General features: G+C 46.6%; 1 protein-coding gene and 1 pseudogene across 1 annotated transcript; both read left to right on the top strand.

The window, feature by feature from the left end:
* The first annotated feature begins 469 nt into the window (after positions 1-469).
* LOC136149886 (olfactory receptor 4D2-like) lies at positions 470-1,405 on the top strand. Its single transcript, XM_065910527.1, has one exon. The coding sequence runs from the start codon at positions 470-472 to the stop codon at positions 1,403-1,405; it is 936 nt and encodes a 311-aa protein (XP_065766599.1).
* Positions 1,406-15,462: 14,057 nt separating this feature from the next.
* On the top strand, positions 15,463-21,793 carry LOC136150197 (eosinophil peroxidase-like; annotated as a pseudogene).
* The last annotated feature ends 6,184 nt before the right edge of the window (positions 21,794-27,977 follow it).

Here is a 27,977-nt window from a genome sequence, read left to right as displayed (position 1 = left end):
CTGGAGGTTGGGGACCCCTGACCTAGATTATTTCTTATAAGAAAACATTTTTCCTATAGAAGTGGAATCTGAGATTCAGAGAGATCAAGCAACCAGCTCAAGGCCAATTCTCAAGGAAATAGAGGCTGTGAAATTTGACTGCAGGTCTTTAGTACTCCGAGTGTCTTCCTACCAGCATCTTACACTGAATCTTTGAGAGGCAAGTTACATGTGTCACTGGATGGCTCTAAGATATCTCAAGAATGTGTATTCCAGCACCAACTAGTGAATGCTCCAGAGACAAGGCCATTTAATCACCGCCTGGTATTACAATCTGCACATAAACATCCATTATCTAGACCTGGACCATAAAAGCACTAAAAGGACAGGAAACAATTTCATGCATCTCTCTCTCTCTCTCTCTCTCTCTCTCTCTCTCTCTCTCTCTCTCTCTCTCTGGTGTTTTCTTTAGGTGTACAGAGAAAACACCATGGCATCAGGGAACCTCACATGGGTGTCAGAGTTTGTCTTCCTGGGACTTTCCCAGACTCAGGAGCTCCAGCTCTTCTTGTTTCTGATGTTCCTGCTTGCCTACACCACCACTCTCATGGGAAACCTCCTCATCATGGTCACAGTGACCTTTGATTCCCGGCTCCAAACACCCATGTATTTTCTGCTCCGAAACTTGGCTGTGTTAGAGCTCTGTTTCTCCTCAGTCACTGCCCCAAAGATGCTGGCAGACTTCCTCTCTAAGAAGAAGACCATATCCTACCAGGGCTGCATGGCCCAGATCTTCTTCTTCCACTTTCTGGGAGGTTCCGTGGTCTTCTTCCTCTCAGTGATGGCCTATGACCGCCTAGTTGCCATCTCCCGGCCCCTCCACTATGTCACCATCATGAGCACTCAGGTTTGTGCTGGGCTAGTGGTGGCTAGCTGGGTGGGAGGCTTCATCCATTCGATTTCCCAACTGGCTCTGATGCTCCCACTGCCTTTTTGTGGCTCCAACATCCTAGATAACTTCTACTGTGATGTTCCACAAGTGTTGAGACTTGCCTGCACTGACACTTCCTTCCTGGAGTTCCTTATCATTTCCAACAGTGGGGTGCTGGTCCTCATCTGGTTCCTCCTCCTCCTGGTCTCCTACTCAGTCATCCTGGTGATGCTGAGGTCCCACTCTGGGAAGGCGAGGAGGAAGGCAGCTTCCACCTGCACCACCCACATCGTCGTAGTGTCTATGGTCTTTGTCCCAAGCATTTACCTCTATGCCCGGCCCTTCACCTCCTTCTCCATGGACAAGGCTGTGTCCATTAGCCAAACTGTCATGACCCCCATGCTCAACCCCATGATCTATACCTTGAGGAACCAGGAGATGCAGGCAGCAGTGAAGAGATTAGGGAGGTGCCGGCTACCTTGTAGAAAGGAGTGATAGAAGGGTGGGTCACTTTGACTTTCTTTTTCATTGATAAGGTAGAGAGAGTGTTGCTGTATGCCTCTTCATAGCTTTGGAAATGTTGCAAAGTTCATCTTAGAACTTTATAATTTTGAAATTAAGCAACTCAGATTTTTAGGAAAAAGGAAAATATTCTTATTATTTTTGTGTGAAGGTTGATTTGGACATTCCGATGACAATAACATATGTTCTCTTGGAAAGCCACATCTTCCTTTCTCTCTTTTGGGCAGTTTCCTCTTAGTATGACAGCATTTCCCCAGAAGAGCTGTCCTGTTTTCTGTATTTTGATCTCTTTGTCCAATAACCCTTTTGTTCTTTGTTCAGAATGATATAGCACAGAACTTGGAGACTTAGCCCTAAACTGGGAGTTCTTGACCCACTACTTAAGACACTAATACCCTGGAATGATCCACCTGGTCTCTCTTGGAGTCATGGATTTCCTTACCAAGCTAGCATAAAACAATATCTGTCTCATTAATCTCACTTTTGTTAAAGATTCAAATAAAAAATATATGATATATTTTGTAAATCATGGAATCTATGTAAGGATTCTTTTCATGGTTATTATTCTGAAAACTATACTTTATCAGTTGACTAGTGTTTTGGAAATAGGGCAGATATTTCTCAGTGCAGTGAGGGAGGTGTGGAGAGGGTGAGGGTTGAACTCCAGAGGGGCCATGCAACATGCCTAAGGGTGATATTGAGATTAGAGAGTGGCATCAACTGAGGACTATGTCTGCAAGACTCTGACTACTTACAGCTATTACCACATCCACCCCAATCTTCAGACTCAACACTTCTTGCAACGGGAATGAGAAGATCCACTCACTTCCTCATTCAATAATTTGTATTTCTAAATATTCCAACATCTATTTGGGACTTAATGCATTACTTTATCCATAGAAAGTGCTTTATGAAGGTTTGTTGATTATCTATCTCTCTATACACTCCTGTTCCCCTTTTTCTTTGCCTCTCTCCCTCCCTAAATGATTTCTGCCAGTTTAGTCATCCTTACATCCATCTAAGACTTTCCCCCCATTCACTGGTGTGCCTTGCTTCCTTTTTGCTTGGACCTTCATGTCATGTCATGTCATGTCTTTTCCTCCACTATCAAACTGGGGCTTTGAGGTCAGGTTATTAGAGTTGAAGAGAAGAAAGAGTTTATGGTTAGAGTTGCAAGGGGCTATGAACCCAACAAATTTAAATAAAAAGAAACTATTTATTTTAACGACATAAAACTCTCACTGAAATAAGATGAAGTCAGGCATTATGGGAATAAACAACTGTCAAGACTGACACAGCTGGTCCTCCTCCCCCTCCCTCCATTCATCATTCTCTGCCTATGCTGTCACCTGTATATGGCTCAAATAGGAGCCTCTCCTGAAAAAGCTGAACTTCTCTTTCTGCTTTCACACTCAGCTAGCTCAGTCTCTCTGGATTCAAATTCCAAAGTCTTTTGTTGAGGTTGGACCATGTATCCCAAGTGGCTGAGGAATGTAGGGGTCATATGACATAAGTCCACCCCTTGAGCAGGGATTGTGAGTGAGGGTTGTCACCTGAGAAGGAGCTTGTGGGTGCCAACTCCCCCAAAGTGTGTCTCTCATGAAAGGAACAAGCAACACACCTCTTACTTGGCACCATCCAAGAAACTTGTCATTAGTTATGTCTAGACATTCATGTTTTTATTCATTCAACAGATAAATATTTACTGCTTACAAATTACTCCTTCTGTTCTACTTTGTTCTCTTTGCCCACTAGGTCTTTGGGGAAAGTTCCTGAGTTTGTTTGGCTGAACCAATTAAAAGAAGGACAGGAGCCTGAGGAAGTAGGGCATTCTAAGAGGACAGGTGGCTGTGGCTGTGGCAGTGGCAGGGGCTGACCCAGGAGGAGCCATCAGCAGTTTCTGAGAGAGCTGGAATGGAGAGAGAGCTAAGGGCAGGAGGAGGCATCTGGACACCCAGGGACAATGATGCCGTGCCTGCCTGCCTGGATCTCCACCCCTGGCCATGTCTTCTATCTGCATTGACACTGGGACATACCAAGTACAGGGCAGAGGGTGCCCGTGCAAGACATAAGTGTTTTCTGTTTTCTTGTTGAATTTAAAAGCAACAATAAAACTGACTAAAGGTGCTTGTTATAATTACCATGTTCAGACAGCTCTAAATAATGTCAGCACTAAAATACTCCTTCCTATCAGACGGGTTGTTCCTACCACCCTACTCCTCTTAAACCCTGTGTGTTTGTGGGTACAAGTGTGCAAGCATGTGTGTGTGTGTGTGTGAGTGAGTGTATGTGTGGGACAGACAGATGAGGTCCTGAGAATCTGGGGGTAAGTTAGAATTAGAGAGGGAAGATCAAATGTATTATGAAGGGGAGTGTTAAGTGGTTGAAAGAGGTGATCACAAATGCTTTTGGCCTCTTCAATGGTTTCAATAAAGCATGCGAAGCCTTGGGTGAGGGAAAATGTTGAGTTGGAGCCTGTCTCCCATGACAGAGAATGTGCCCCAAGATCCCCTGTACAGCTCTCCCAAGAATCTGAACATGGGCCCATGGGCCTTTGCTTTGACCAGCAGCATGAACTTGATGCAGGAGATAGATGGGCTCCAGGTTAGACATTTACAACTGGCCTCCTATTTACATTTCATCGTGTACACAGAAGTAGGCTTCAAGCTGGATACTTAAAACTGTTAAAAGCATTTTCTGAGACAAGAGATAGGTGGGTTCCAGTTAAGGCATTTACAATCAGCCTTCTGTTTGCCCTCCAAAATGGAAGTAACAACAGAAACAGGGTATAACAGGCAGTGTTTGTCTCTGGTATACACCTTAAGGTAATAATCATGACAAAGGTCAAGGTAATATTCATTGCAAGGGCACAGAGGGGAAAACCTTGTTTGAGTGAACGATTAAGGGATCTGCTTCCTCCCTCTTCTGGGACAAGGGAGACACTACACATGCACAGAAAGACTCCTTGTGGGTTAAAAGTCAGGGGATAACACCAGACCATGATGAGTCTTGCTTCTCCCAGAAGCCTTCACTTTGAGATCTGCCTCGGCTGAGGTGCCCATGCACACCCCAGGGGAGGGTCCCAGAGTGGATCAGGTGTGGGAAAGGAAGCCAGATAATTGGCCTGAGTTCAGTTCAGTACAGTTGCTCAGTCCAACTTTGTGACCCCACAGACTGCAGCACGCCAGGCTTCCCTGTCCATCACCAACTCCTGAACCTTGCTCAAACTCAAACCATTGAATGGGTGATACCATCCAAACACGTCATCCTCTGTCTTCCCCTTTCCTGCCTTCAATCTTTCCCAGCATCATGGTCTTTTCAATGAGTCAGTTCTTTGCAATAGGTGGCCAAAGGATTGGAGCTTCAGCTTCAACATCAGTCCTTCCAATGAATATTCAGGACTGATTTCCTTTAGGATTGACTAATTGGATCTCTTTGCAGTCCAAGGGGCTCTCAAGAGTCTTCTCCAACACTACATCTCAAAGCATCAATTCTTCAGCACTCAGCTTTCCTTATAATCCAGCTCTCACATCCATATGTGACTACTGGAAAACCATAGTTTTGACTAGACTGACTTTTTTCAGCAAAATAATGTCTCTGTTTTTTAATATGCTGTTTAGATTTGTATCTGCTTTTCTTCCAAGGAGCAAGAGTCTTTTAATTTCATGGCTGCAGTCATCATCTGCTGTGATTTTTGAGCCCAAGAAAATAAAGTCTCTCACTGTTTTCATAGTTTCCCCGTCTATTTGCCCTGAAGTGATGGGACCAGATGCCATGATCTTAGTTTTCTGAATGTTGAGTTTTTAGCCAGCTTTTTCACTCTTTTCTTTCACCTTTATTTCATTAAATAAAACTCTTTAGTTCATAGCCAGCTTTTTCACTCTTTTCTTTCACCTTTATTTAAATAAATAAGGCTCTTTAGTTCCTCTTCGCTTTCTGCCATAAGGATGGCGTCATCTGTATATCTGAGATTATTGATATTTCTCCTGGCCATCTTAATTCCAGCCTGTGCTTCATCCAGCCCAGTGTTTCACACGATGTGCTCTGCATAGAAGCTAAATAAGTAAGGTGACAATATACAGCCTTGATGTACTCCTTTATCAATTTGGAACCAGGAATAGAAACCCCTGGAAAAACTGACTTATATAAATGACTGAATCGCCTCTTTACTGTGCTCCTCCTCCCTAGAGGTGATGCCCACACCCCTTCTCTCTAGGTGTGCACCTCTGCCTTGCTTCTATCTTAACTAAATAAACCATTTCTCTGTGTGCTCTCCCACCTGTTCTTGTGCTATGTCTCTAATAATAAACTTGTACCTCCATTGACAGTTTCTGCCTTCATGATAAATGCATATTTGACTGGGGGCAAAGATCCAGGGAAAAGAGCTTCTAGATCTAGCCCTTGCTGCTCTGGTGGCTAGCATTCCTGGTTCTCATCCAGGTTGCCCAACTCCAATTTCTGGGCTGGGAATTAAGATCTCACTTCACACCACCGTTCACAGCTGCCTTGCTGAGACCAAAGTGACTGAGCAGCAACAATGATCAGGAGACCTGCTACTTTGCACTGGAAACTCTCATGAGGAAAGGTCGTATTGTTTCCCTGTCTCACCCTACCGCATCAACACCAGACAGGAGGGGCTGGAAAGAGAAAGGAAAAGTGTGAAGGACAATCAAGCAAGAAATGGGCATATAAATAAATAAGATAAATTCATAGAATAAAGGTTTTGAAGGAAATGCTTGGGAGTAATGTGACTGGTAGAATGGGCAACATTATAAAATGTGATCAGGGAAGCACTCTCTGGGGAAGGAATATTTGAGCAAAGCCCTGGACAATGAGAAGGAGACAGTCAGACAAAGGTCCGTGTGATGGACAAGTATTCCAGAAAGAAGAAACAGCAAGTGCAAAGGTCGTGAGGTAAGAATGAACTTGGTGCCCAAAGGAGAAAGAAAGAGGTCAGGGTAACTGGAGTGTGATGAACAAAGAGGTTCTTGGGAGGAAGCAAACTCTGAAGTGTTGTGTTAGTTATCTACCACTGCAGCTAAAAGCAAAGTAACCATGTTTTAACTCTCATAACATTTGTGGGCCAGGAATTCTGACAGGGCATGGTGGAGACAGATCATCTCTGTTTCTGGAAGTCTTGAACCTCAAATGGAAGACTCAAAGGCCAGAGACGGAATGGCTTGCCGTTTCTTTCACTCACATTGTCTAACTGTTGAGGTTGGTGTTGGCCGGATGCATAGGTGAGACTACTGATGTGGCCTGGGGCTACTGTCACGGCATGGTAGCTTCCAAAGGACAAGTGTCCTGAGAAAGAGCGAGCCAGGTGGGAGCTGAATTCTTTTTACATCTAACCTCGGAAATCACATAGCATCATTTCCACTGCATTCTATTAGGCAGAAGTGAACAATCAAGGGAGGGGAATTAGACTCTATTTTTTGAATGAGGAATGTCAAAGAATTTGTGGACATACCTTTAAATTACCACAGATTGGATAGGAACCAGATCATGAAAGAGTTTGAATTTTATTCTAACTGCAATGAAAGTATTAGGAGGGTTTGGGTGTAGAAGGGAGTGGTGGCACTATAAAATTTATATTTTAAATAGGCCATATTGGTTTCTGGGCAGAGGATGATGACAGGGTCAAACCTGGTGGAGCGGATTAAGAACTTGACTTGGATTGAAGCTCTAGTTCCTACACTAATCAGCTGTTGATTTCAGTCACCCAGTCATGGCCAACTCTTTGCAGCACCATGGACTGCAGCATGCCAGGTCTCCCTATCCATCACCAACTCCTGGAGCTTGTTCAAACTTATGTCCATCGAGTCAGTGATGCCATCCAACCACCTCATCCTCTGTCGTCTTGGGCAAATCGCCTAACTCTGGAGGGGAGGAGAACGCTTTTGCGCTTATGTGGATTTCCCTAGAGCTTTTACCTTCTGCAGGTCTGCAAGGGCATATTTATTTCATGCTTCTCCTTTGTTAGATGGCTATTTTTGTTCACTACTATAACCCTACCACCAGCACAGGCCCTGGATTGTGAAGACTCTCCATATGTTTTGGTTAAAAACATAAACAAATAAATAGTACTGTAAACCCCTCATTAGTCCTGGAAGACGGTATCCCTCAGCCCAATTAGCTTTTAGTAATTGAGAGAAGTGTCGGGGAAGTCCCTGGCCCCATCTCTTCTGGGATAAGCCTGTGCCCACGCTGGATGTGAGGCCTGATTCCATCATCACTGCCCAGATGGATACAAAGGAAGTGAAGAGCTGCCCTAGCCCAGAGCCCAGTACAAGTGGCAGACCCAGGGCAGCCCACTCTGATGTCAAGTCAGGTTGCATTCATGAGACTTGTGCCCTCCAGGGACGAGAAAGACCAGAGAAGGGTCTCATTTCTCCCCATGACCATCTTAGAAGACTGAATTGGGGGTGTAGGAGGGGAAGAGGGGAGAGAGAGAAGCCCTCACTCAGCACAAAGGGCTCTGGCTAGCGGATCATCTGCCCTTGACATTGGATGCTGACACCTGCCACCTCCAGTGATGTCAAGACACTGGGACCACTGACCCCCAAGCTCATAGCCACACCAGAAGCTGAGGAGGCTGTGACTGGGGTGGGGCGGAACAGGCAGGGATAAAACCTGTACAGTCTTTCAAGTCATTGTTTGTGTTCTTGAGCCTTCTAAATTATAAGTGCCCCAGGTAGAGACTATTGCATTCAATGGGGTGTTTAAACTACTACAGCTTTCAGGCATTCATTCTTTCCAAGTATTGAGATGCCAGGAGGCAGAAATGGATTCCTCAGGTTCTTTTTGGTGGCAGCTATACAGTCAACACTCTCGGATTCTGGGACACCTCCCCTGCCCACTTTGCTCCAGACTGGCTTTTTCTTTTTAAATAAATTTATTTATTTTAATTAGAAGCTAATTACTTTACAATATTGTAGTGGTTTTGCCACACATTGACATGAATCCGCCACGGGTGTACATGTGTTCCCCATCCTGAACCCCCGCTCCCACCTCCCTCCCCATCCTATCCCTCTGGGTCATCCCAGGGCACCAGCCCCGAGCACCCTGTCTCATGCATCGAACCTGGACTGGTGATCCATTTCACATATGATAATATACATGTTTCAATGCCATTCTCCCAAATCATCCCACCCTTACCCTCTCCGACAGAGCCCAAAAGACTGTTCTATACATCTGTGTCTCTCTTGCATGTGTCTCACATATAGGATTATCATTACCATCTTTCTAAATTCTATTATATATGCGTTAGTATACTGTATTGGTGTTTTCCTTTCTGGCTTACTTCACTCTGTATATTAGGCTCCAGTTTTATCCACCTCATTAGAACTGATTCAAATGTATTCTTTTTAATGGCTGAGTAATATTCCATTGTGTATATGTACCACAGCTTTCTTATCCATTCGTCTGCTGATGGGCATCTAGGTTGCTTCCATGTCCTGGCTATTATAAACAGTGCTGCGATGAACACTGGGGTACACGTGTCTCTTTCAATTCTGGTTTTCTCAGTGTGTATGCCCAGCAGTGGGATTGCTGGTTTGTATGACAGTTCCTTTTTTTTTTTTTTTTTTTTTTAATTATTTATTTTACCTTACAACATTGTATTGGTTTTGCCATACATTGACTTGAATCTGCCATGGGTATGGCAGTTCTATTTCCACTTTTTAAAGAAATCTCCACACTGTTCTCCACAGTGGCTGTACTAGTTTACATTCCCACCAACAGTGTCAGAGGGTTCCCTTTTCTCCACACCCTCTCCAGCACTTATTGTTTGTAGACTTTTGGATAGCAGCCATTCTGACTGGCGTGAAATGATACCTCACTGTGGTTTTGATTTGCATTTCTCTAATAATGAGTGATGTTGAGCATCTTTTCATGTGTTTGTTAGCCATCTGTATGTCTTCTTTGGAGAAATATCTGTTCAGTTCTTTGGCCCATTTTTTGATTGAGTTGTTTATTTTTCTGGAATTGAGCTGCAGGAGCTGCTTGTATATTTTTGAGATTAATGCCTTGTCTGTTGCTTTGTTTGCTATTATTTTCTCCCACTCTGAAGACTGTCTCTTCACCTTGCTTACAGTTTCTTCATTGTGCAAAAGCTTTTAAGTTTCATTAGGTCTCATTTGTTTATTTTTGCTTTTATTTCCATTACTCTGAGAGATGGATCATAGAGGATCCTACTGTGGTTTATGTCAGAGAGTGCTTTGCCTATGTTTTCCTCTACGAGTTTTTTTGTTTTTGTTTTTTCCTCTAGGAGTGTTATAGTTACTGGACTTACATTTAGATCTTTAATCTGTTTTGAGTTTATTTCTTGTGTATGGTGTTAGAAAGTGTTCTAGTTTCATTCTTTTACAAGTGGTTGACTCGTTTTCCTAGCACCACTTGTTAAAGAGATTGTCTTTTCTCCATTGTATATTCTTGCCTCCTTTTTCAAGGATAAGGTGTTCATTGGTGCATGGATTTATCTCTGGGCTTTCTATTTTGTTCCATTGATCTATATTTCTGTCTTTGTGCCAGTACCATACTGTCTTGAGGACTGTGGCTTTGTAGTAGAGCCTGAAGTCTGGCAGGTTGATTCCTGCAGTTCCATTCTTCTTTCTCAAGATTGCTTTGGCTATTCGAGGTTTTTTGCATTTCCATACAAATTGTGAAATTATTTGTTCTAGTTCTGTGAAAAATACCATTGGTGGCTTGATAGGGATTGCATTGAATCTATAGATTGCTTTGGGTAGTATACTCATTTTCACTATATTGATTCTTCCAATCCATGAACATGGTATATTTCTCCATCTATTTGTGTCCTCTTTGATTTCTTTTATCAGTGTTTTATAGTTTTCTATATATAAGTCTTTTGTTTACTAGAACTAATCAATGAATATAGTAAAGTTGCAGGATATAAAAATAACACAGAGAAATCCATTGTATTTCTATACACTTGCAATGAGAAAACAGAAAGCGAAATTAAGGGAATAATTCCATTCACCATTGCAAAGAGAAGAATAAAACACTTAGGAATATATCTACCTAAAGAAACAAAAGACAGACTGACTTTCATCCTACATGCAGTGGCCACCCTAAAGGCAGGGGATGGGCATGGGATATGAGCAGCCTGGGTGGCCTGCTCCAGGTCCTCTTGGGAGGACCTTCTCAAACCTGAGGCCTCCTCCCAGTCTGTGTCAGGAGGCTATCTCATCAGGTCTCACCCACACCCTTGGGAGCAAGGGGTAGCAGGAAGGCTTGTAGTGTCAGACCCAGGTGGAGAGCAAGATTGTGCCCATTCTTTCCTTTGTCCCCCAACAATAAAGTTAAGGTCCCAGGCGGCCGTACCTGCCTCACAGTGGTGTTGCAAGAACTCAGCTGAGTGTAGTAAAGCACAGAGAATGGGCTGGTGGACAGCAAGAACAATGGATCACCCCGAACCAGCTGCAGTCCCTGCTACTGGAACCCCATCTCTGGGCCTGTTACCCCACCAGTGGCAGTGCCCTCCGGCTCTTATGCCCCACAGAACCTGAGGTAGCAGACAAATGGGCTCCAGGCATGGTATTTACAGCTGGCCTCCTGGTCACATCTCCTGGAGTGAGAAGAAGAGACTCCAGGCCCCCGTTTATATTTCCGGAAGCAAGAGACAAACAGGCTCCAAGACTACAAATTTATGACTAAACTCCTGCTATATTTTGAGATCTCTACCTTGATATAAAAACCAGCAACAGGAAGAAGGTAAATAACTGCACACTGGGCATTTTTCTGGAAGGAAAAGAGTGGGACTAAACCCTTTTAAAATATTAAAACTCACACCCTTCCCATCCTTGAGGCAAGGAAGACACTGCCCATGCTCAAAAGCCTTCATGGAATCAAAATGATAGGGGATGCCAGGCCATAATAAGTCCCGCCCATAAGCCTTTTCTGTGAGATCCATCTCCACTGAGGGTGGTATGTGCAGCCAGAGAGGCCCGGAGGCAAATTAGTCATGGGGTCAAAACAACACAACCGACCACAAAGAAAACAGAGATCCAGAAGACTGCCCCCTTAAAGAGGACTTAAACTTCCTGAGAGTGCAACTGTCTCTGAGTTCACCTGTGCATCTTTCTGCATGTACTTATCTTTTCAATAAACTTCTTACTTTACTCTTTACCCTCTGCCTCCTTGCCTGAATTCATTCTCGACAAGGCAAGCAAGAATAAAGGACTCAGGCCCTCACTGCTGGCCCCTCTGGTCCGGTGGTTAGGACTCGCAATTCCAGAAACAAAGACCTTCCTTCCAGCTGCTGCTTGCTACAAGCTGCCACATACTGCTGCCTACCTCTGAGATCAAACCTTCTCATTCCTCATGCCGCTCATGCATAGCAAGGTCTGCCTAGTGAGAAAGCCCAGGGCCCTCCTCCCCTGCCCCAGGCCCTCCCCTTGGGAGTTCTCCATCTGATGGAGGAGGCGAGGTACAACTCTCATGTGAGGTCAGTGCAGGAGGGAGGAGAAAGGAGATGCACTGGCCCTCAGTTGCCCCTCATCCCTAGCCTGGACCTGCACATCTTTAGTGCTCACCAGGACCACTCCTGCCTCCTAAATATCCCTGCCCTTTGCTGATATTTCCAGCCTATCAGAGAGGTCAGGCACCTGGGGTGGTATGGTGGGCTCCCAAGCCAGCTTGCCAAGGCCCCACAGTGAGTTTTTCCTGGTTTCACTAAAAACAAAACATTCAGAGCTGCCTCTCTCAGGGGAGTCCTCAGCTCTGGAGCACATACGAGGTCACAGGCACACATATGCACACCCCTGGCCAGCCCCGGCCTCAAACACAGCCTGCAGCTGCAACCACAGTCCCTTAGGGCCCTGGCAGACCTCAGTGCTCTTGTTATAAAAACAGAAGCAAGGACCTCATTCCCAGGAATCCCTGGGACCAGGCTCTAAGCCCTGTTCTACCACAGCATCTCCATGGGGGCCCTTGGAGCTGAACAGATAAAGAGCTCCAATCAGACCTGTGGCCAGCAGTTCCACCAGGCCCGGCAGATGGTTCCTGTGAAAGTGGCTGCAGAATCTTGAGGTTTCAAGAGGGCCAGAGGAGGGCAGGAAGAAAGGACCTTGGGTGTCTCAGCTGAAAGATGCCAGGATGGGAAGGTTCCCTCATGGTCGAGGATCTGGGGGTCAGCCTGGTGGGGCCAGGCCTGCAACAGCATCCACAGCCCTAGGGCTGGCCTGGCCCAGGAGCCACAACACCCCTGACCCGAATCACCATGTCTTAATAGATGTACAGGCCCAAATCCACCCCTGACCCGAGAGCTGTGACAGGCAAGGTCACAGATGTGCCCCCTCCACAAACACCTGTTCAGGACCTGCCAAGCAGTGGGTTAGGTGCTGAGGCTACAGTGAGCAACACAACAAGCACGTGTCTTCTCTGTGTGCCTCTCACAGACTTAATCCGATTCAAGCACTGAAACACACGTTTAATCACAATGATGCTAAGCTCTAGGAAAGGAGCCATAAGAGCTAGCATCAGGAAGACCTGGCTTCCCGCATCACGGCCAGGGGGTGGGGACTGGAAGGTCAGTAAGAATCACCAGGCACAAAGGGAAAGGGGACTTTGTGTTGAGACCCTTCGTGGCAGGAGGCCTGTCTCTGGAGCTGAAGTCAGGGGGTGTGGGAGGGGTGGTTAGAGGAAAGAGAACAGAGAGAAATGATGGGGTTCTGGAGAGAAGAGATAGCAGGAGCCAGACTGGGTAAGCCCAGGGAGAGCCCATCTCCTTAGGAGATGCTGCATGGAGGGCCAGGAGGAGTCCCAGAGGGGCCAGCATGTTGGGACCAGTGGGGTCAAGCCCCTTGGGGCCTCATATGGCCACAGTCACCAGGGAGGGATGTAGAGAGTGCAGTTGGGGATCTAGGTGGCCTGGGCCCCAGTCCCCAGATGTTCCCGACCCTTCCGACAGCCCCCTTATTCCTAGTGTCCAGGCAGCCTCATCCCCTGTCACTCTGTTAGGTGGTTAGAATAGGAAACAGGAGTCCAGAATGGTAGTGGCTAAAAGATAAGGAAGGAAAAAGTCTGCAAAAATAGAACAAAGGAAAGTCGGAGACTGGAGTGAGGACCTCAGGTAGAACAAACAGCACTCCTGGCTAGCCCAATTTACATAGGGCAGGCCCAGGGGGGGAGACAAAAAAAATTATAAAAAGAGGAGCCAAAGGGCTGGGGTCTCTCTCTCTCTCCCCCGCGTGCTGACGCGCTCCCCCACTCTCTTCTCTTCGCATCTTTGGGTCGGCATGCCCTCACACCCTGAGGATGGATTTTTCTTGCTATTTTCTAAATAAAATAGAGCTGTAACACGGGGCTGTAACACTGATCTGTCTAAGAGCTATAACACAGTCTGTTCGAGACCTGAGAGCTATAACATAATCTGTCCGAGAGCTATGACACGCCGAGGTCTCTAACATCTGTCACTTCAAATTTTTGTTGAGACGAGACAGAATCGAGGAAAATACACTTGCCTGAAAACCCCAATTGGTCTTTTTGATGAATCTCACTACAAATCTTTTTCTCCTGTGTGGCTCCGTCTTGGACCCTCATTTTGCTCATTTTTCTTACCCAAGAAGAGCTCTCCCCCATGACTCCCTAACCTCTGAGGTTCAACTCTTACCCAGTTACGCTCGCTCTGCTTGCCACAGGATAAGCCAATACGTCTGGGAGATGAGGTGTTGATGCAAGGAATATGACTTTATTCAGAAAGCTGGCTGACCAAGAAGATGGCAGACTAATGTCTCAAAACAATCAGCTTATGGGAGCCTGGATGCCAGATTCTTTTATGGATTGGAGATGGGGGGAGGTGAGGAAACAAAGTGAAAAGACCATTTAATTCTTGCAAATATCTCCTAGAATACCAAACCTCAGGTAGTGGGATGTGTTAGTTTCACTGCCTTATAGCCTTTCATGGGTGGTGTGAAATGGAATATCTCCTTTCATGTCAATAAACAAAAATGCCTGCAATTGCTACCTACAATTCCATCCCCCCCAAAATGAATTTCTGAGCTGGTAAGCAGCAGATGAGGTGCAGCAGATGTTTCCCACACAAACATCTCACAAAGAATGTCACAGTCCCTCACAGGTGGGCAGGGTCAGGCTATCTCACTGTGAGCCAAACAAAGGCACCCTAACCCAAGGGTCAGGCGGAGGGGGATGAGGGCATGGCTCCCTGAGGCAGGCCATTATGTATGCCTCTAATAATAAAAGTGGCAAAATAAAAGTTAAAATCACAGAAGCAAATATAGTATGGAGTCAGAATTAATCCACCTGGATTACATAGCCAGGCCCCAAGCCTGTGAGGAGCCTGGTCCATCCCTAGCAATGGGTTCTGGATTCCACATACAGAGGGAGGGGCTCATACGGGCCTCACAGGGAGCTGAGCTTCCCAAACAGCCCACCCAGGGGAGTATCCCACCCTGGCCCCCATTCTCAGTGGACCACTGATTCTCATATCCCTCGGGCAGCACAGCTCCTGGCCTCTCGGCCTTGCACCAGAGATAGTCATGGGACCCACCTAGTGCCCACCTAAAGGCTCCAAGTCACCACCCTGTGGCCCCCAACCTCCTGCCCCACTCCACCTACCTGGCCTAATGGGGTCAAGACCCTGGGAGCTTCAAATTGTCACCTGGAAAAGGTGGAAATCCTATCTGGTGGGGAAAGGGACGTGTCCTCTTTTCCAGTGTGAAAGAGGGTGTGTGAATTCATGGAATTGAGCCAGGACAGGACAGGACACAATTTACTTATGTTTCGAACACTGTTTACAAACATTCCAAACACTGACAGGGCCAGGGTGCTGGGTCCACAGCTGCAAACAGGGTCAGGCCTAGGGTCTCTATGGCCAGTCCAAGAGGGGACAGCATGCCTTCAGTACAACCAATTATGTGGGGAAATGCCTTGTTGATAGAGAGCTTCCCTTCCATCCCTCCTTCTGTCCATTTGTCCTGACTATTCAGTTGGGGCTCTGCTGGGTGGTGTGCTTCCTCCCTCCAGCCCCCATTCTTCCTCTGCTTGGAAGCATGAAGCAGCACCTTCACAGTGGCCCAGCCATCCCCATGGGCCTCCTGTCCTTCTTCAAACAACCGGTAGCAGCTACCAGGATAGTCGTTCATATGGCCTTGGAGCTGCGAAGAAAAGTTACAACTCCAGGGGTCCAGATCCTTCAGTGTCACTGGTACTGTGGAGTGAAAAAAAGCCAGAGGGTGGGGAAAGTGGTGGGGTGCAGGATGCACTCCTTGGGGTCTTGGGAGGGGAGAGAGGAAAGGGGTGGGAGGCATGGAAGAGACCAGCTCAAGAAGAAGCTGGAACCCTGCCCACCTCCCCACCCTTAGATGTGCTAATGAAACCCCAGCTGCAGCTGCTGTCCCAGGCCAGTGACTGCACTCCCCAGGAAAAGGTGAGAAGTGTGGTAACCAGTATCACACCATCACCGGGAGATACAACAAGTGGGTGCTGGAGCGGCACTTGACCTGGGAGGGGGTCGGATCTGCCTCACCCCACCCCCGCTCCTTCCCAACCCTACTGACCCCAGCCCACCCCCTGCCGCAAGAGGAGACCCTGGCTGGGGGCCTCCAACAAGCCCCTGGAGTGCTGGCTGCCACCCAAGTACAAGGACAGGCTGTCATTCCTCTTCGGCTGGACCCCGGCAAGAGGTGCAGCAGCTTGCTTCTCCCCATTGTGAGTCAGGGCTGAGGGGCTGGAGGATACTTCATCTCTTCTAAATGTGGGGAACAAAAACATAGACAGACAGGGCTTGAACCAGGCTCTCCCAGGGTCTGGCGGGTAACTCTGGGCAAGGACTCCAGCTGAGTCAGTTTCCTCAGCTGTAAAATAGCTGTAAAACCCACTCCAGATTTCTGTTGTGACTAAAGTCCTTGATATAAACATCCATATAGGATGTGATATATTAGCACTTATTTTTCCCTGGTGGCCTAAATGGTAAAGAATCCACCTGCAATGCAGGAGACCCAGGTTTGATCTCTGGCTCGGGAAGATATTAGTACTAGCCATTATAGTACTGTTTTTTCTGAAAGAATTCATGTCAAAGTAACTTCAAGAGCAATGCAGCTTAATGTAGCTCTATGTATTGACCTATTTCACATTTAACAATTTATCAATTTTCTATTCATATGTCAATATCACAATCTATCATCTATCCATCTATCAACATCTATTTATCAATTTTTCTTCCATTGCTCATTCCATCTGTCCAATTCTCTATTTATCATCCATCACCTAGCAACCAATCCTTACATCTATCAATAAGTTCTGTTATCTAATTATCCATTAATCTGTATAAACCAATCTATCATTTATCTCTCTGGAGGACCTGGTGGGGTCTGAGTCAGCCAATCTGGTCTGTTCCCCTTTCTTTCCTCCTGCAATCCAGGAAAGAGGAGGGGAGGGTGGGAGAGGAGGAGAGGCTGTGTTAACTCCAGCAGGCGAAACCTGTTGCCCCCTGAGTCCTGGGTTGGCTCTGACATATGTGGGCTCAGTGCACCACACTGATTGCTCCCTCCACCAGGTCCAGGCTGTCTCCCACGAGATCATGCGCTTCAGCATCGAGGCTAACCTCTGACCTCGGCCAGTCCCTTAAGTTCATGCAGTGAGGCCAGTTCATTGACTATGCCTTGGACTTCACCCTGAGTTCACAGCCAGAGTGGCCTTCACTGAGGCTGTCGACTGCGAGAGGACCTGTGCCCAGCTGCTCCCCTGCTTCCCCATCAAGGTACATACTGCAGTCTCCCAGGCTCCATCCCCGGCCAAGAGCTGGGGCTGGGAATGGGAAAGCCTAGAGCACCTGCCTTAGGGAGCTGCCTGAGATGCTAGAGTATCAGACAGTGAGAAGATGCACAGTCTGACACAGACACCTAGCTCTGTCTGTGTTTGAGGGGTGAGGGTGGGGCAACCAGTCTGGAGGTTTGGTGCAGGCTTCACAAAAGGGGAAGCAATTGAGACTGGCCTTGACCTGTGAGTCCCATTCCAACAGGGGAAGCCTGCGGGCTGCTGCTTTTGGAAGCCTTTAGAGTCTCTTAGCTCTTGACCTTCCCTCCCTCTGGGGTGGGCCGAGACCCCTGTAGTTCCCACCAATTCCTAGGGTCTGGCTGGGAGGACAGTGCTCTGTTTCATGCTGAGAGCAAGGATGCTGCAGGAAACTAGGAAGAAAAGATGGACTCCAGGGAACAGAGCCTCTGCTGGGCATGGAGCCACCACTACACACACACACTGACATGTTCACTCACCCTTACTGTTCTCGCAGTGCATCATGTGAGGGCCCATGTCTGGGGTCATGTGAGTCATGTGCTGGCCCCTTCCTCTGGCTTCTCTGAGGAGCCATCCCCTATCTTCCTGGTATACCGTTACTGGCTTCACTAGTGGCTCAGATGGTAAGGAATCTGCCTGCAATGCGGGAGACCTGGGTTCAATCCTTGGATCGGGACAATCCCCTGGAGAAAGGCATGGCAACCTACTCTAGTATTCTTGCCTAGAGAATACCATGGACAGAGGAACCTGGCAGGTTACAGACTATGGGATCAGAAAGGGTCAGACATGACTGAGGACTAGCACTTCTGACTGGTAAATCTAACACAGCAAGCACCACCTTAACTTAGAGTTACATTACTCTATGTGCAGGTCTGTGTTCAATGAACTGCCAGCTTCCTGCAGCCTGTCTGGAGTTTTCTTGATCCTCACGATCTCCAAGGCGACCAGCGCAGAAAGGGGCTGATGTCTGCTGAACTGAGTGGAGTGAAAGCAGCACAAGCCTTCATGTCAGAGAACTAGTTTCTACTCCCTCCTCTCCCGCTGAGGAGGTGTCCTTCCTCTCTTTAAGCCTCAGTTTCCCTGTCTGTAACATGAGGCTCTAAGCCCTCATCCATGTCTAACCTTTCATGACTCTACAGCACCAAGTGCTAAGGATGCTCAGATACCCTGATGAGCAGCCTCAGTCTGGATGAGCCAAGGAGGATTTCCTGGAAGAAGGAAGTTTCTGCTTTTCTTTTTTAATTGGAGTATAGCTGCTTTGAATGTTGTGCTAGTTTCTGCTATAAAACAACTTGAATCAGCTGTATGTAAACATATGCCCCTTCCATCCTGAGCCTTCACCGCACTCCTGTAGGTATCATGGAGACTGGAGCTGAGCTCCTGTGCTATACACACACCAGCTAAGAAGGGAGTTTTGAGCAAGGCTCTGAAGCATGTGGGGGATGACCTGGAGGAGTGAGCTTGTGCAAGAAGGGCCCCAGTGTAAGTGACTCCTCTTCCACCTCGGACCCCGCCCAATGATCCACATGTCACCTATCAGCCAGACTGCATCTCCTTCTTCCACTTGGCACAAAAACAAAACCAAAGTCGGCATCCAGATTAATGGACTCACCTCCTTCGTGGATGCCTGCATGTTGTACGGCAGTGAGGTCGCCCTCGCCATGGACCTCTGCAACCAGACCAACTTCCTGGGGCTTCTCTCCCTCAGCACCCACTTCCAGGACAACGGCCAGACCCTGCTGCCCTTTGTAAACCTGCAGGATGACTCTGCCGTCTCGCCGACTGCTCGGCATGCATCCCTTGCTTCCTGGCTGGTCAGACTCAGGGATGGACAGTCTTGTCTCCCTAGGAATGAGCCAGTCCCAGGTTCCAGGAGGGGAAGACCAGAGTACTCCATGCGGGGGTCCATGGCTTCAAACCTCAATATTAGGCATACAGATCTGTGTGTGGTTCCCAGAATCAGTATGTTGAAAGGAGTTCTTTAGCAAAACCGGTGTGTGTCCAGAGATCATCGCTTGACTCTCTCCACTGATAAGGGGCTCATCCGCTCCACAGTCCGTCTGGAGTGGTGCTCATTGTATAAAAAGGCCCCCTCATTTTGGTCCAGCATCCATCTGTTGCTCTTCACTGAGCTTCTAGACCCTCAGAGAAGAAGCTCTCGCTCTTTCACACAGTAATAGCCTCTTTAAATATCTGAAAGTAGCTTTCACTTACGCCTCATAATTTTTCTTCTGTAGGCTAAATTTCCTTAGAAGCCAGTTTCCTCCCTGCAATAGCCAGACACTGGCACTTGGTACCTTCTGCCAGATGCATAATCCGAAATTTCCTGGGGGTTTTTCTCCCCTCCCCTGCTCTCTATCATCACGATGGCCATGACTTCTGGTTATTTAAGGTATTTGAATGTGCCATCTCTCATCCTTATAGCCTATCATCACCCTCGTTTTGCAGATGAGAAGCTCAGCAAAAATAACTAATGCACTGCAGAGCAGAGTATCCGATGGCAGAGTCCACGTGGGGACTGGAGTCAGTGTAGTGGCCAGGTCTGGGCTCTTTCCACTCTGCTCCACACCTCCTGCATAGGGAGTTGGCTCCAGCCCCCTTTCCAAGGACTGTATGTTTCTTAGTTCCTGTTAAGAGCAGCAGGCTCCTTGATCTGCTTAAGAGTAGACTGAATAAGACCACACACAAGGGCTTAACTCAAAACCAGCAAATGACCATGTGTAAGGCCACCTTCAGGATGGCACTTTCCTTCCCAACCTTGAGGGGAAGGCCTGACTACAGAAACAGGCTCTGCCTGACTCTCCTTTCTCCTTCCCTAGGGCTCACTGGTGAGAGAACCATGATACCAAGCCCAATGCTAAGGAGAGGTCCAGCCCCCAGGAGACACCCTGCAGAGGGATGCAACTCACTGGACAGGTGGACTCAGTCTCAAAGGCAAGGCTCCTAGAATCACCCAGGACTCCCACCAGCCAAGGCTCTGGTCATCCTGCCAGGCAGAATCATCAGGGAAAAGTTCTCCTGCCCCAAACCAGCAGCTGCCCGGGCTTGCCCATTTTATACAAATCTCTTCTAGGAACTTAGCAACCTGAGACTTAGGGACCATTGTCATCCACCACCACCACCACCACCCCGGCCTGTTGTGTGGGTCAGAGGTGCCTCACAGCACAACTGAGGAGATGGAGGTCAAGAGAGGGCCGGGAATTTGGCCCAGGTCACTAAGTCTCACCGCCTTTTTCTAGTCCCCAGAGCTGTGTGTGTCTGCCTTATCAGAAAGATGATTCTCTGGGAAGGACTGTGGTGACTCTGAACTTGGGGTTTTCGGGGTGACACCCGGTCAAGTGAAACCCCGAAGCTGGTAGTCATGCACACCCGGCTGGCAACTGAGCTGAAATGCCTGAATCGCTGGTAGACTGGAGACAAGCTGTACCAGGAGGCTCAGAAGATCATGGGAGCCATGGTCCAGGTAGGGGGCCCTGGGCCCCAGCATCCCTTAGGAGCCATGAGGAGGCACAAACCAGATAGATGTGCCTCAAGTCAACTAGGTCTGGTGTTCCTGATCTACAACCTATACCCTCAACTCTGCCACTAACTCGCTCTGGGACCCTGTTCATGTCACACAACCCCTCTGGGCATAAGTATCCCTCATCAGACAATGGGAAATTAATGCTGTCACAATTAAAATAATGCCAAGAAAGAATCAATATATCTGAGCAGTCCTTCAAAAAAGCAAAAAATCCATCCAAAGACAATGAAGTAGGTGGGCAGCCACGAAAGTAACATTCCTCCTCCATCTTTTCTTCCAGATCCTCCCCTACCGGGACATTCTACCCCTGGTTCTGGGAGAGAACAGGGCCAGAAAAACCATGGGACCCTCCTGGGGGTTACCATGCCAATGTCTTCACCCTGGCCTTCGACTTCAGCCACACCACGCTCCAGCCCTTCATGTTCTGCCTGGACAGCCAGTACCAGGCCTCAGCACCCAACTCCCGAGTCCCACTCAGTTCTGCCTTCTTTGCCAGCTGGCAGATCGTGCAGGATGGTGACCTGGTTCCCCAGGGGCAGGTGGGAGTCAGGGTGGAGCCCAGCTTAGTGCCAGGAGGCCAGGCCTCTGCTGATCATCTCCTCAGGACCATGAAAATAAAGCAGGTGCCACCAACACCTTCAGTCATGAGTCTGCCACCCCCTCCAGATTAGAGGATTTCCAAAAGGGGAGGAGATGGATGGCTGTGGTCCTGAAAGGAGCTTGCCTTCCTCTCCTTCTCAAAGAAGTGTGTGAGAGGGGAGACTTCCTGCCTTGTCAGCTCCAGACCCCTTTGTGTCCGCCCAGGCCGCTGTTTCATGACACAAACCCGACAGATGTAAGTGACTGGCTTGTCCAGCTCTTGGCATCGTGTGATGACCCTAGGGGCTTCCAAGAGGCTGGTCCAATCTGTGCTATTCATATTTCCTGACACCCAGTGGCATTGACCCCTTCCTCCAAGTCCTCATGGCCACCACCCCCACCAAGCTGAACCCTCAAGATTCCAGGTTCGTGATGAGCTCCAGGACAGGCTGTTTTGGCAAATGAGAGTGATCAGCTGGACTTGACTGCTCTACATGCAGCCGGGACAATCAGCCTCCCAGGTGAGGGGTCTGCTGGCCCCTCCTCCCAGGCTGCCCCTGAGCAGGGCTGCTAGTGATGGTAATGGGGAGCGGGGTGGGTCAGGAAAGATCCTTGGTGCCTCCTTTCTGACTGGGACTGTCTACAGGATGTGCTGAGGCTGATGCAGTAAAGCATCCCTGGGACCTCCTTTTTGTTGTCCTGCCAGGTCTTCTCCATTCTCACCAGGGTCTCTAGTTTTACGGACACATCAGGTTGGACACAGGTGCTGAACAAGGACATCAGGACTTTCCAAGTAGGAAAAAGGAAAAAAAAAAAAAAACCACAATAGCTTTAAAAGCCAGGGAAGAGCTGCCCCTGCCCACCACCCTGGCAAGATCCAGGGAGGAAGTCCCAGGGATATAGAAACTGGATCTTGGCTCTGAGTGGGGAAGGGCAAAGAGCCTGAGAAGTAGGGAACCAGTGGAGTCAAAGTAAGCCTGCCTCAGTTGTTTGGTAAGGACACAAAAAGATTTTATCCCAGGAAAGAAGAAAACTTAAGCATTTTGCTAGGATCTTTAATGGACATTAACTCTTCCAGTCCTCCCAATGACCTTGAAAGCAGCTGTGACAGCCATTTTTACAGACGAGGAAATAAATTCAGAGACATCTAGTAATTGCCCCAAGCCCACATAACTAGGAAGTAGTACAATTCGAATCAGATTCAAAATTTCTCCTTTCATCCTCCTGTTCAGTTCACTATGTTTTTTTGTTGTTGCTCAGTCACCAAGTCCATCTGACTCATTGCAACCCCATGGACTGCAGCACGTCCGGCTTCTCTGTCCTTCATCATCTCCCAGAGTTTGCTAAAATTCATGGCCATTGAGTTGGTGATGCCTTCTAACCATCACATTCTCTGCTTCCCCTTTCCTCTTTTGCCTTCAATCTTCCCCAACATCAGGGTCTTTTCCAGTGAATCAGCTCTTCACATCAGGTAGCCAAAGGATTGGAGCTTCAGCTTCAGCATCAGTCCTCCCAATGAATATTCAGGGTTGAATTCCTTCAGAATTGACTAGTTGGATCTCCTTTGCAGTCCAAGGGACTCTCAAAAGTCTTCTCCAGCACCACAATTCCAAAGCATCATTTCTTTGGTGCTCAGCCTTCCTTTTGGTTCAACTCTCGCATCCATACATGACTACTGGAAAAACCATAGCCTTGACTATAATGGACCTTTGTTGACAAAGTGATGTCTCTGCTTTTTAATATGCTGTCAAGGTTTGTCATAGCTTTCCTTCTGAGAAGAAAGCATCTTTTAATTTCATGGCTGCAGTCATGATCTGCAGTGATTTTGGAGCACAAGAAAATTAATCTGTCATTGTTTCCACTTTTCCCCCCTTCTATTTGCTATGAAGTGATTGGACCAGATGCCATGATCTTAGTTTTTTGAATGTTGAGTTTTAAGCCAGCTTTTTCTCTCTTCTCTTTCACCCTCATCAAGAGACTCTTTAGTTCCTCTTTACTTTCTGCCATAGGAGTGGTATCACCTGCATATATGAGGTTGTTGATGTTTCTCCCAGCAATCTTGATTCCAGCCGGGGATTCATCCAGCCTGGCGATTTTCAGGATATACTCTGCATATAAGTTAAACAAGCAAGTGATAATATACAGCCTTGTTATACTCCTTTCCCAATTTTGAGCCAGTCAGCTATTCCATGTCCAGTTCTAACTGTTGGTTTTGACCTGCATAGAGATTTCTCAGGAGACAGGTAACATGGTCTGATATTCCCATCTCATTAAGAATTTTCCACAATTTATTGTGATCTGCACAACGGCTTTAGCATAGTCAGTGAAGCAAAAGTAGATGTTTTTCTGGAAACCCTTGCTTTCTCTATGATCCAACGAATGTTGGCAACTGGTCTCTGTATCTTTTACCTTTTCTGAATGGAATTTGTTTATCTAGAAGTTCTCAGTTTTCAGTTCAGTTCAGTTCAGTCACTCAGTCGTATCCGACTCTTTGTGACCCCATGAATCACAGCACGCCAGGCCTCCCTGTCCATCACAAACTCCCGGAGTTTACTCAAACTCATGCCCATTGAGTCGGTGATGCCATCCAGCCATCTCATCCTCTGTTGTCCCCTTCTCCTCCTGCCCCCAATTCCAAGCATCAGGGTCCTTTCCAATGAGTCAACTCTTCGCATGAGGTGGCCAAAGTATTGGAGTTTCAGCTTCAACATCAGTCCTTCTAATGAACACCCAGGATTGATCTCCTTCAGGATGGACTGGTTGGATCTCCATGCAGTCCAAGGGACTCTCAAGAGTCTTCTCCAACACCACAGTTCAAAAGCATCAATTCTTTGGTGCTCAGCTTTCTTTATAGTTCAACTCTCACATCCATACATGACCACCGGAAAAACCACAGCCTTGACTAGATGGACCTTTGTTGGCAAAGTAATGTCTCTGCTTTTTAATGTGCTGTCTAGGTTGGTCACAACTTTCCTTCCAAGGAGTAAATGTCTTTTAATTTCATGGGTGCAGTCACCATCTGCAGTGATTTTGGAGCCCCCAAAAATAAAGTCTGACACTGTTTTCACTGTTTCTCCATCTATTTTCCGTGAGGTGATGGGACCAGATGCCATGATCTTAGTTTTCTGAATGTTGAGATTTAAGCCAACTTTTTCACTTTCCTCTTTCACTTTCTTCAAGAGGCTTTTTAGTTCTTCTTCACTTTCTGCCATAAAGGTAGTGTCAGCTGCATATCTGAGGTTATTGAGGTTCTCAGTTTTACATACTGCTAAAGCTGAGGGATTTTGAGCATAAACTTACTAGCATGTGAAATGAGTATAATTGTGTGGTAGTTTGAACATTCTTTGGCATTGCCCTTCTTGGGGTTCTTTCCAAACCTGTGGCCACTGCTGAGTTTTCCAAATTTGTTGTCTTATTAAGTGTAACACTTTAACAGCATCATCTTTTAGGATTTTAAATAGCTTAACTGGAATTCCATCACCTACACTAGCTTTATTCATAGTAATGCTTCCTGAAGCCCATTGAACTTCACACTCCAGGATGTCTGGCTTTAGGTGAGTGACCACAGCATCATGTTTATCTGATCATTAAGACCTTTTCTGTATAGTTCTTCTGTATACTCTTGCCACCTCTTCTTAATCTCTCCTGCTTCTGTTAGGTCCTTACCATTTCTGTCCTTTATCATGCCGTCCTTGCATCAAATGTTCCCTTGATATCTCCAATTTTCTTGAAGAGGATCTCTAGTCTTTCTCATTCTATTGCTTTCCTTTATTTCTTTGCATTGCTCATTTAAGAAGGCCTTCTTATTTCTCCTTGCCCTTCTTTGGAACTCTACATTCAGTTGGGTATATCTTTCCCTTTCTCCCTTGCCTTTCACTTCTCTTCTTTTCTCAGCTATTTGTAAAGCTTCCTCAGACAACTAACTATTGCCTTCTTGAATATTCCTGTGAGATGGTTTTGGTCATGTCTTCTGTATCATGTTACAAACCTCCACAAATAGTTCTTCAGGCACTCTGTCTACCAGATCTGATCCCTTGAATCTGTTTATTACTTTCACCATACAATCATAAGGGATTTTATTTAGGTCATATCTGAATGGTTTAGTGGTTTTCCCTATTTTCTTCAATTTAAGCCTGAATTTCGCAATAAGGAGCTCATGATCTGGGCCACAGTCTGCTCCAGATCTTGTTTTTGCTGACTGCATAGAGTTTCTCCATATTCGACTGCAAAGAATATAGTCAATCTCATTTTGGTATTGACCATCTGGTGATATTCATGTGTAGAGTTGTCTCTCTGTTGTTGGAGAAGGGTGTTTGCCATGACCAGTGTGTTCTGTTGATATAATGATGTCAGGGGAAGGCTTTGGCCAAAGCCTTGCTTATCTCTCCTTCTCCCAATCTCCTAATTTCCTGTCTAAATACAATCTGAAGCCCCATCTGCCTCTGCTAATATTTGGCAGTGTATAGTAAAAGGTGGGCAATTCCTACTGCACCTAACATAGGACCAGGCAGGCACATAGCAGACACTCAAGAACCTGAGTGTCTTTCCTTCCCTCCGCTTTGGTGCTCTGATAGAGTGGTGGCACCTCCTGCTGGAGATCTGAGATTGCTAGCTGCCCAAGTTAGCCACACAGCGAGCTCCTGTTCCCTTTAAGCTGTCTCATCCTAACTCTTGCAGTCTCCACTAATCCCTTCCCAAGTCCAATACCAAATTTTGGAGTTGGAAGACCTGGTTTGAGCTCCACGGAATGGTGGGGGAGACCTTGGAAAAGTCACAGTTGCTCAAGCTCGGCAAATACCCGTTGATAACATGAGGATTATAAAGTACTTCAGAAGTGTGAGGATCCTGAGAGTTATTCACACAGCAATGCCTATTAATGGGAAACATCATATGGTTTTCCTTTGTTCAGCTTGAGGATGGTGTTTGGGAGTTGTAGTTGAGTGGACAGTGTTGGACTGCAGTCTCTTTGGGTCATGGCAAAGCTATCTCCTATCTTGATGGTCCCATCATATCATGTGATTTGGTCCTGGTGTGGGATCCTGATGGTTCAAAAATGAATATGGCTAGTCTTTGTTAGCTTCTGAGTGGGTAAAAAATATCTTTTATTTTAATTAAAATTTTAATTAATTTTTAAATTTTAATTTTTAATCTAAACTTTTAATTTTAATTAAATTTTTAAATTTTAAAACTCAATTTTAAATTATATTGATATAATTAATATATCATAAATTTACCCCATAAAGTATATAATTCAGTGATTTTAGTATAAAGTTGTACATCATATGTAATTTCAGAACATTTTCATTACTCACAAAAGAAACAGTAATAATAGTCACTCCCCATCCCCACCCCAGCCCCTGACAATTACTAATCTAGCTTTACATGTTTGCCTATTCTGAACCTTTCATATAAATGGAATCATGCAGCAGGTGGTCATCTTCTGAGCAGCTAAATTTTATCCATGGTCTTCATTTCTTGGTTTGTTCATTGATGTACTCATTCAGTCATTCTACAAATCTGGAAGTCTTTATATTCTGGGTACTGTCTTACTTGTGTCTAGTTAATGCTGTGACTGTATCATTGTGGTGGTGAGTGTTGGGTTTACAACAGCTTCTTACATTAGGACATACTCCTCAGCATCCACACGAAATACAGTTGTCTGCTCGAATTGAAAACCAGAGAGCAGTGGTTCAGTCTTTGAAAAGTTCAAGGCCTCTTCTGCCAGCAGGGATTTTGTTCTGCTCAGTATTGCCTGACCACACAGCTCTCCTGGGACAAATCAGGACAAATCGTGGTGAGCAGAAGCCAATGGGAATCCACAGGGGGAAGACGAAACTGCTCCTGCCTCTTGACCTACAGGGTATAATGCTTGGAGGTGCTTCTGTGAACTCTCCTGGCCCCAGAATCTGGCACAGCTTAGCTGGGTTCTGAAAAACAACTGTTTGGCAAGGAAGTTCCTGTATCTGCATGGGACACCAGACAACACTGTCATCTGAATCAGGGCCATCACAGGGCCTCTTTTGCCAGGGGCCCGAGTGGGGCGTCTCCTGGCTTGTCGAGAACCAGTTTCGAAGAGCCCGAGATGGAGACAGGTAAGTGACCCGCCCCTAAAGGGACCAGCCCTGGAGGCAGGGCAGAAAAGCACTAGAACTTCAAGACTTGATGAAAGAATATTCTTTTTAGCTTCACTGCTTCCAAGTTCATAGGATCTGAGACCAGGAGGCTCAGTCAGAGAGGAGAGGCCACTTACCTGAGCTGCCTTAACCCGGGAGACAAACTTCTCAGTCTGGCTCTTTCAGGCTTGAGGGTCCCAGAAAACACAGGCATAAAGAGCTATTAATAAATCTGGTTTCCTGCCAACAAGTTTGTGGTTTAAGACTTGACTCCTCATTTGGATTTAGCATTGACCTGGGTTCAAATCCAGTCCTGGATACTTAAAATTACTGTGCACTTAAAACCAAGGCAATTTATCTGACTGCTAAACAAACACGTTTCTTCCTTTGTAAGATGGGAACCATACCTATTTTGCAGGAATTTTGGAGAACTGAATGAAATAATGTCGCCCTGTGGTTAAAATACCTCACACAGAGCAGGTGCTCACCCTTGTTCATCCCCTGCAACCTTCACCCACGTCTCTCTACTGTCCTGGTAGGTTCTGTGGGCAGAATC

Source organism: Muntiacus reevesi, chromosome 18 (genome assembly GCF_963930625.1).
Source record: "Muntiacus reevesi chromosome 18, mMunRee1.1, whole genome shotgun sequence".
Taxonomy (NCBI): Eukaryota; Metazoa; Chordata; class Mammalia; order Artiodactyla; family Cervidae; genus Muntiacus; species Muntiacus reevesi.
Note: the sequence above shows the minus strand (reverse complement) of the source record. Positions and strands in the feature narration are given on the sequence as shown.